The 9,779-nt window shown below is 43.8% G+C and overlaps 1 protein-coding gene across 1 annotated transcript; it reads right to left on the bottom strand.

The window, feature by feature from the left end:
- Positions 1-266: 266 nt before the first annotated feature.
- On the bottom strand, positions 267-9,318 carry CCKAR (cholecystokinin A receptor). The gene is made up of 5 exons (XM_025386494.1): positions 9,019-9,318; positions 8,096-8,347; positions 4,510-4,771; positions 2,034-2,161; positions 267-1,043 (listed from the first exon to the last, which is right to left on the bottom strand). The coding sequence occupies exons 1-5, from the start codon at positions 9,128-9,130 to the stop codon at positions 511-513; spliced, it is 1,287 nt and encodes a 428-aa protein (XP_025242279.1). The 5' UTR covers positions 9,131-9,318; the 3' UTR covers positions 267-510.
- Between the last annotated feature and the right edge of the window lie 461 nt (positions 9,319-9,779).

The following is a 9,779-nucleotide window of genomic DNA, read 5'->3' on the forward strand; positions in this document are numbered from 1 at the left end:
TTGTGGTCACAATGTGGTGGAAGGCTACAGTGGATATATGAGAGGGTGACGGGCTCCCTACAGGCAGAGCAACTGCCACAATTCTCCATGAGCAGAAAAAGCAGAGCATGGAAATGTGTCACAGGAGGAGTGAGAGCCCACCTTGGATGTTCTAGGAGGTTTGAAAGCTCAGTAAGCCCCACATCTCCATTTTGAACATGTGTTTAGCAACTCCATTTGCAGTAGGAGCCCTGTTGGACTCCTGTCCCTGGCCTGCTGAGATTTTTCTGATGGTGAGTGTTACTTAACATTTCCTGCTTTGAACTGCCTAGAAACCAAGTCATGGCCCCACTGAAGCAGTGCTCTGGAATCCAGATGAAGGATGAAAAGCAGACCTTGAAGAGTTCCCACTGGAGATGGAACCTTCCTTCTCCATCACCCCTGCTTCCTTCTCTTCCTGATCTCTTCTTCTGTTCTTCCTCCTCTGCCTCCTCCCCTCCTTCCTTCTGCAGCGGAAGGTCAGGGGACAGCTCACTGGGGTGGCGCCGAGGCACTCATATGGCTGTATGAGAACCTGGACAGAGAGGCTCCTATGGTCCTGCCTTCCTCCTCCTCCCCCACCTCTCCCCTCGCCCCGGGGGGACCAGGATTGGGGCAGCAGGGGAAGGTGGCCATGAAGCCGAGGCGGAAGCGTTTGTTCATGAAGCAGTAGATGATGGGGTTGACGCAGGAGGAGGTGTAGGACAGGAGGAGGATGAAGGAAATGGGGGTCCCTGAGAGGCGGCGCTCCGCAGAGGCGGTGTCGTAGGCCCGCCAGGCGTTGGCGCTGAAGATGGGCATCCAGCACAGGAAGAAGAGGACCACGATGACGATGAGCATGCGGATCACCCGCTTCTTGGCCATCAGGTTGGCCGCGGAGCTGCTGCTCCGGATGCGGTGGGCCCTGCTGCTGCTGCCGGTGGACAGCTGCCGGAGCTCCAGCTTCCTCGGGGGCCTGGACTTCTGCAGGTAACACCCATCACTGTCCTCATATTTGCCGCTGCTGGTGGTGCTGGGTTTCCTTTCTGGGTGGGCAAGAGACCACTCATTGTTGGGGATGGGTCATGCCCGGTAGAAAGCATGGAGCCCCCACTCCCCTCCATGAAGAAGGCCAAACCAAAAAGGAACTGAAAAATGGCAGACGACCTGGCCTTACACTGACATGGGTAAGCATTGATCTATACTAGTTCTTCCCTTCAATGAAAAGCTGCTTAAAATGAGCAAAATATATGATAAAAACAATATCTTATGCATGTAGCTTACAAGAAAAAATGATTAAAGAATGAATATTCACACTCTTCTCCTTCCCTTCCTTAGCTCCCCAGAGGGAAGGTTCGGGCTTGCTGGGTAAGATTCCAGATTGCTTTTATTATGAGGAATTTGGATAAGAAGAAAAAAAAACCATGAAAACCAAAGAAGCTAGAGAGACTCAGTTATCTATGCAGTAGAGAGCTGAGTTAGGGCATGGAGTGAGAAGGGAAAAGCTATGTCAACACGGGTGTCGAGGTCAATTTTCATGGACAGTGGATTGTAATGAATGGAGAAGGAGTGAGGCTTTGTGGCCACTGCAGGGTGAGAATAAAAAGGAGGAGAGAGGATGAGGAGAAGGAGACAACAAAAACCCGGCTGTGGGTTAGGAATCAAATCCCTTCCAGTGCCTTTGGAGAGACACAAAACAGGCTGGAATTACAAGTAGCTTTGGTTGTGGAAGGGGCTCTGTTTGAATACAGCACTACAGAACTTCCGGCACAGAAGAGGCCTTGGCTTGTTATTGGGTTATGTGTGTGTTACTTTATTCCACTCAGAACGCTTTTGAAAGGAAAGATTTCCCCATTCTACAGATGAGAAAATGGAGACACTGGGCCTCATGACTGTGCTTCTTGACACAGAGTCTCATAAGAATACTTAAAAAATTTTCCAACAAACTTTACATAAACTCGGGTATTTCTTTTTAAATGATAGGAAACAAGCTTTTGTGCTCATTTGGCATAAACACACAGCTACAAGATAGTTACCTTTAGCAGATTTCTTCTGGCTAGCCTCAAATTTTATTCCCTGGTAGAGTTCCAAAGAGATTAATCCATATGCCACCATCATCACAATTCCAGGAATAAGAAAGAGGATGAGTAACAGGAATGTGTGCCTAATGAAATCAGAAGAAATCCAATAACCAGCAACTTTAGGCCTTCAAACTCAAATGGGAAGGAATGAATAGGGTTTATGTTTATTTTTACTGGCCTGAGCAAACGCATTAATTACTAGTATTTAATATCCTTGGCAACTTCATGTCTGGCGATTCAGTCATTATACGTTGTTTACTTCTTTTCTTTTTTTAGATGAAGTCTCTGATGAAGGACTAGTTTAATTGGAAAAGTTTGGTGTAATTCTGTGCTTGAAAGGAGTCTATGTATTAAAAAGAATGTAAGCTTTAAAAAATGAGAGTATGTGAATAGCATTTCAATAAAGCTGTTTTAAAAACCTTTAAAAATGACTTACATCGAGGATTTCTATGTGCTACATATAGGCTAAGCATTTTACATACATCATTACATTTAACTCTCATAATAACCATTGAGGTAGGTGCTACTGTCTTAATACCTACAGTAGAGAGGAGGAAACTGAGACATAAAGAGCTTAAATAATTTGTCCAAAGTCACACAGCTGGTAGCAGAGGTGGAATTTGAACCCCCAAAATATGATTCGAGAACCTAGAAGCTATGCTTTTTAAGCATCACAATATACCATTTGTCAAACAACAGAGTAATCAAGTGCTTAGGCAGGGACAATGGAAAACCTCCTGAGTCTTACAAAACATGCCATTCTGGCTGTTTCTGACCCGTAAGCAGCTCAGACATTTACATGGGCACCCATTCTCCATGACCCCGTGAGGCTGGCACAGTGGCATCGTCATTCTAGTGCCTGGCTGGGTAGAGCTATGCTTTCTCTAAACATCTTTGATTCCTGAGGAATCACAGCCTCCTTCTTTATGAGTCTGGCCCCTAAATCACTTCTGCAGTCTGGCATGTGTGAGGTTACACGATTAGGCCATAAAATTGTCAGAGGCTTATGGTGGCTGGGCCATTTCTCATTTCAATTTGACATGTTTTGATAAGATTCCTTTTCAAGCCTTGGAAATATTCCTCTCATTTGCAACGTAATTCCTTTGTGTGTGTGCTACTTGGTTGAAATGAAAGGAGGAAAGCAAAAAAAAAAAGCAGAGATGATCTCAGTTTGGGGCTGTTACTCAATGTCTAGTTCCCCGCTTCTAAAACATCCTTGGAATTGGTAAATATAATACCCTGCAATTTGTGTAGCCTTTTTTTATCATGATATTTTTATGCACACATTCTCTTTTGTATCTTACAGCCACCCAATGAGGGAGATTTTTAAAATATCCACATTTTAAACTCCTAATAGAGATAAGGAACCTGACGTTCAGAGAGCTTATGTGAACTTGCCCAAGGTCCCCAGTTAGTAAGCAAAGGAACCAGTATTACAATCTTGCCTTTTTATTTCTGGTAAAATGCTCTGGGTAAGTACCAGAGCTGCTGCAACTCTAAGAAAAACCATGTGGGATTTGGGACTCATTCCCTGCTCTGTCTTAATTCTTTAGAAAATCATTGCCAGGTGCAGTAGCTCATGCCTGTAATTCCAGCATTTGGGAGGCCAAAGCGGGAGGATCACTTGAGCCTAAGAATTCAAGACCAGCCTAGGCAATATAGTGAGACCGAATCTGTATTTTAAAGTAAAAATTTTATTAAATAAAAGAAGGCTAGGCACGGTGGCTCACGCCTGTAATCCCAGTACTTTGGGAGGTCAAGGCGGGTGGATAACCCGAGGTCAGGAGTTCGAGACCAGCCTGACCAATATGGAGAAACCCTGTCTCTACTAAAAATAAAAAAAAAAAATTAGCCGGGCATAGTGGTGCATGCCTGTAATCCCAGCTACTCAGGAGGCTGAGGCAGGAGAATTGCTTGAACCCGGGAGGCAGAGGTTGTGGTAAGCCAAGATCACACCATTGCACTCCAGCCTGGGCAACAAGAGCATAACTCCATCTCAAAAAAAAAAAAAAAAAAAAAAAATCATAGCTCTACAATTAATCTAGCCTAACCCTCCACTATAGCATTGAAAAGCATACTACATGATGGTTGAACAGAGAGGCTCTGCCTCTTCCTTAGGTTTGTGAATTGGGAAACTTAACCTTTCCAAGTCTCAGTTTCCTCAACTGCAAAACGGGCACAGTAACAGTAATACCTATCTTAGAGTGTTTTCACAGGATTGACTGAATGAATATACTCATGGCATTTATAACAGGGCTCCCCAGCTAAGTGTTTGCTATCGTGATTATCCTAGAACAAGGCTGGAATGACTTCCTCAAAAAGTCTCCAGGAAACTGATCCCCCAACAACTCTGGACAAGGCATCTCAGTTTTTCATAATATTGCAAAATTACGTCAAGTTGTATTTTTAAAAATAAACAATGCAACCTTACCAGGACTGCTGCATGACATCATTTGGCAGTAGAAAGCGGCACATATTCGCGGTCTGGTTGTTATTTTTGGTAAAAGGCACCAAGTTGCTATAAATGGGGTACGGAGTCATGATGGTAAAGGAAAGGCACCAGGTAGCAGCAATCACCTTCAAAGCATGGGATTTTGTTTGCCAGACCCGGGACTGTAAAGGTTTGCAAATCGCACCGTATCTCTCTAGAGATATGGCTACCAGATTAAAGGTAGATACACTCACAGAGGTGCCTGGGAAAGGAACAAAGAAGCCGGTTATGTTGACTCTGAAATCCAAAGTTTATTTGCACATTAGCTTGAATATATCTGATCCGCACAGGTTTGATATCAAAGGAAAACGCTTAGAAGGTAAAGAAATATTGTGTATGTATATTTTTAAAAGACGATTTATTCTCAGCTTTGTTCCAGAAAGGGTTTAAGGCAGTTAAAGAAATGGATTTGTAAATACATCTCATTGCCAATTTTTAATAAGTTTATTGAGCTTTGATTATCACCTAACACCTGCTTAGGCTCAAGGCGCTCATTAATTAATAACCAAGGGGATGAAATTTGTTCTTGCACCCACAGAAAAGGTTTCTCTAAAATCTGAAGAAAAGCTCTAATTTTGAGTATGGTCTGCATAGTTCAGTTGACTTTAAAAACCCGAGATTCTCAAGCGTTCTCTGACCCTGAAAGGTCACTGTGACCTGAGCTGGAGGCATGAAGGCTTTTTCTAAAAATTTTGAGTACATACTGTTCTTAATAGTGAAACAATCTATATTTCAAAATGCAGCTTGTTGTAAAAAATAAGTAGTACAAAGACAAGGGAAAATGCCCCATACGGTAACTAAAGGTTTCTCTGGGTGGGGGACTATAAAGTCTCCTGTCTCGTTGTTTTTGTTTTTCTGTATTTTGTAGAAGGAGCAAGCATCACCATTACAGTGAGAAAGGTATCAAACACACCTCATTTAAAATAATGTATTTCTTTTCTGGGTGTGGTGGCTCATGCCGGTAATACCAGCACTTTGGGAGTCCGAGGCAGGCAGATCACTTGAGGTCAAGAGTTCGAGACCAGCCTGGCCAACATGGTGAAATGCCATCTCTACTAAAAATACAAAAATTAGCCAGGCATGGCTGCATGTGTCTGTAATCCCAGGTACTTGGAAGGCTGAGGCAGAAGAATCGCTGGAACCTGGGAGGCCAAGGTTGCAGTGAGCTAAGATCGCACCACTGCATCCCAGACTGGGTGACAGAGAGGCACTCTGTCTCAAAAATAAAATAAAATAAATCATGTACTTCTTGGTCTTAGATGGCCTATGGAAAAAATAAAAATTAAAATAAAAAATAAATAAAATCATGTGCTTCTTGTCCAAAAAGCTGAATTTCTATTATTTTTGTATTTGTATATGCATACTTATTAAAATGTCCTATTATTCCCTTAAAATTCCCTGTAGAGTCCTTCCGCTATAAATTCTGTCAATTCTTCTGAATATCTCTTACCAAGATTTCTTAAACCTCCTAATTAATATAAATTTGGGAGCAGAGGTCCTGAAACGGGGGTCCTTAGTTTCTCATTATTCTTATGGATATAAACTAATTCTCTGAAACTATATCCAAAAATGTCATTTTTCTAGGGAGCCTGGCTCTAGCTTTCCTTAGAGTCTTAAAGAAGTCTATGACCCCCAAACCATTAACTAAAAACTCATGTTCTGGGGATAGGATTTGCTGTGTTTTACTGGATTTTACCCTAAAGAGTTGATAACATTTAGAGTTGAGAGTATAGCCCAAAACTCTCTAAGAGTCAGTTCTGTGTAATGGATCCTCAGTAACTATAAACTCACTGGCAGGCAAGCATTCTTTTTCTTGTTGCTACAAATTAGGAGCTAATCAATGTTAATTATTAGTATTGAGGAGACTGCAAAATTAAGAGAAGAACCTAAATTATTGGAATTAAAAATCCAACAAAATTATTATGGTATTGCAAATACTTTCAGAATGATGTTGCTTTTCTTTTGGCCAATAAAATTGTTTTTATGCTGTTGAAATTTACATAACATAAAATTAAACATTTCAAACTGAACAACTTTGTGGCACTCAGAATGTTTTGCCACCATGAAAACACTCGTTTTAAACCTTGGTTCACATTCTCCGGTTAAGGTTCCCAAATAGTAGTACCATAAGATATATATGGATGGGCCTCGGATGTCTACAGCACTAGTTATTATTATTGCTTCATTATTTAACAATGATCTTTGTCCTTTGTAAGTTTCGTCCTTTTTTTTTTTTTTTTTTTCAGAGGACTTGGACACGGATTGACACATTCTTGGTTTTTGGTGGCACGAGGGTCAGAAATTCATCCTCATTTTGTCAGTGCGGAATCCCACTTCCTCAACTGGGAAAAACAAAGACTTTTAAAGCCTTCCGGTCATTGAAGACTACCCTAGCCCAGCTCACTGCTGCATATTCTTCAAGGCTTGGGTCAGAACAAAAATAACTCCCTGCTTATTTCCCACCTCTGCCCCTCTCCCAACTAATTCTCAGAAAGGGCAAGGGACTAGGCAATCTGGCACCCAGAGGGGACCAAGAAATGTGTTTTTGTTCAACTCCAGGAGAACCACAGCAGTTGGCAAACTGAGGTAGCATGCTCACCACTGTGTGGCTACTAATCTGGACTCAAATCTCAGCTCCGTTGCTTACCATCTGTGTGGCTTTAGGCACATTATGAACCTCTCTGTGCCTCTGTTTCCTCCTTAATGAGACAAGGAAGAATCATTGCATTTACTTCATAGAGTGGTTGGGAGGTAAGGGAAGATCATGAAAGTTAAAGCACGTAGTACCACATGGGGTGCATCAAAGCACAAAAAATTTAGCTCTTATGATTTTCATTATCATCATTTTTGTTTGGCATAGGCAAACAGCTACATATCTCAGCCAATCAGGGTCAGCTTAGCGACCCCACAGCCCCCAGGAGCAAATTCAACTCCTCATCTAGGGGCAGAGACCTCTCTCCCTCTGCCAGAGATGGTCCCAGCTTTGGGGAGAACAGGCTGAGAAGTGAATCCTGACAAGAGAATCTGGAACTGTGATAGAACTGGTTTTCAAATAGCCCCTGTTCCCTAAGGAAACAAGAGGAACAATGGCAAAGAACCCTCCTCCATAATCCTTACCCTCCCTAGAAGCCAGGACTCAAGTTGGGTATAGCTCAGGACACAGTCAACAGCTTCCAGAAAGGGATAGAGCAGCTTAAAGTCACTTTTGACTTCACACAGAAGGAAGCAAGTCCCTCTTCCCTTCAAATAGAATCAAGCAAAATTAACTGCTGTGTTTTCCTATCAATGTATTTCACTCTTAGAAACTGACCTCCAACGTGGATGATGGGGACCGACTTACAGGGAACGTATAAGGATGACCGTCAAGTCAGCAGCAATGTCCTTGCACACAGCCGTGCACAGCCTAATGTTCTGTGATTCAGCCCTCAGCAGAGCTCTTCTGCTGTGATTGTCAGAGGTTTGGGAAGGTCTGGGGCTGAGTGGGGTCTGGGGCAAGCTCCAGAAAGAGTCACCAGCAGCAACTTACCCATGAAGTAGGTGGTGGTCTTGCAGACGGCGCTCCCGAAGATGAAATCCTTGAGCAGATTGGGGATGAGGTTGAACGGCATGCAGAAGAGGCAGAGCATGAGATCGCTGACAGCCAGGGAGAGGAGGAAGATGTTGGTGACCGTCCGCATCCGCTTGTTCCGAATCAGCACGGTGATGACCAGCGTGTTTCCCAGCACGCTGAGCAGGAATATCAAGGAGTACAAGAGAATCTGCACCGCCGGCTGCCACTCTGCAGACAGTAACAGGAGCAAGACGAGGGATGGAGGTGATGAGAGCAGAATGCTAAAACCGAAGCCAAGGGTGATTTCCTGCCGATTTCCCCCCTCACCGGGGTGTACATCACTGGACCCACCATTCCTGTCCTGACAACATTTTGCAGAAACAAACTGAGGAAAGCAGAGACTGAATTATTTTGTTTGTAGAAGGTTGGTTTGTTAAAAGATCACTCAGGGAACCACTTTTTCTTAAGAACAAAGCTCCTCAAGTGAACAGTGATCACTTTCTTTCCTGGCTGCTAAGCATGATTTCACTGTAACCACTTCATGCTGGTTTCCCCCCAAGAAAAGAAAACGGCTGCATGGTGACAACACCTTTTCTGCTGTGCTTGTAAGTTCAGGCTTTGACACTTGTACTCCCTCTTGCTTCACTCAGCTTTTCCTCCCCTGCTTTTGTTCCCCCAAGTCCTATTCATGAATGCCCAACTCTCCCATGGGGGACAGTAAGAATATTTGACTCTATTCTGCTTGTTAATCTCTTCTGCAAACTTCTGAACATATGACTTTATCCAGCCTTGTCTCACAATGACTTGGTTATGTATATTTTTTTATCAGCCTTGCCTTTGCTGATTTCTCCCGCAACTCAGTAGTTTCCTGGATTAAAATAACAGCTTCCGACACTTACCTTTGGAGGGACGAGGCTGATCCAAGCAGAAAAGCGTCTCATTTTCGAGCCCGAGTTCGCAGGGAGGAGTGATGTTGCTTCCATTCACAAGGAGGCTGTCAACCACATCCATCCTTGCCTGCTGCTTTCCACCAAGTGCTGGAGAGCTGGTGAATTGCTCACTCCCGGCTCATTTCTCTAATGACTGAAGCGTCTCCCAAATGCAACCTGCCGTGGAGGAGCAGGGAGGGAGTGATTTCCAGGTGTGGGCTTTTTCAGCCATTCCTAAAGGCGACTTGAGTTCACCACACTCACTCCAGCTGGGCAAGCATTTGCACTCCTGTTGTGGAAAAGGCAGTGAGTGCAAGCGAAGCCCGCTCCACCTTCACCCCCCACCCCGCCGGCCCTTTCCTGGGCCAGTCTTAGGGCCCTGAGCACAGACAGCCTGGTTGCCCGTTAACCATTCTCAGAGTGTGGCTGCTTTTATACACACATGTGTACACATGCAGGGACACATACACACACACACAGGCTTCCCCAGTACTCCTCTATATAGGAACCTGTCACCCTCCAAGACATGTGCAGAAGAAAGCCCAAACTGGCTGTATGAGACAGGAACAATTAACACGGTAACAGATCCGATAATGCAGACCATCAGGCCTAAAGAACACGGAGGGACTGTGTTCTACCTCCTTATAGAAAAGCAATTAGTGCCTTTTTAGTTCTGGAACCATGCCCGGTGGTGTGTGTCTGTGGATAGAACTGCTGGCTGGTTGTTAAGT

This window comes from Theropithecus gelada, chromosome 5, assembly GCF_003255815.1.
Source record: "Theropithecus gelada isolate Dixy chromosome 5, Tgel_1.0, whole genome shotgun sequence".
NCBI lineage: Eukaryota > Metazoa > Chordata > Mammalia > Primates > Cercopithecidae > Theropithecus > Theropithecus gelada.

Coding starts and splice junctions, on each gene's coding strand:
- CCKAR (XM_025386494.1), bottom strand. CDS start 9,130: ATGGATGTGGTTGACAGCCTCCTTGTGAATGGAAGCAACATCACTCCT. Junction 8,348..9,018: donor TCAGCCTCGTCCCTCCAAAG/GTAAGTGTCGGA, acceptor TACTGTCTGCAG/AGTGGCAGCCGGCGGTGCAG. Junction 2,162..4,509: donor GATGTCATGCAGCAGTCCTG/GTAAGGTTGCAT, acceptor TGATTTCATTAG/GCACACATTCCTGTTACTCA.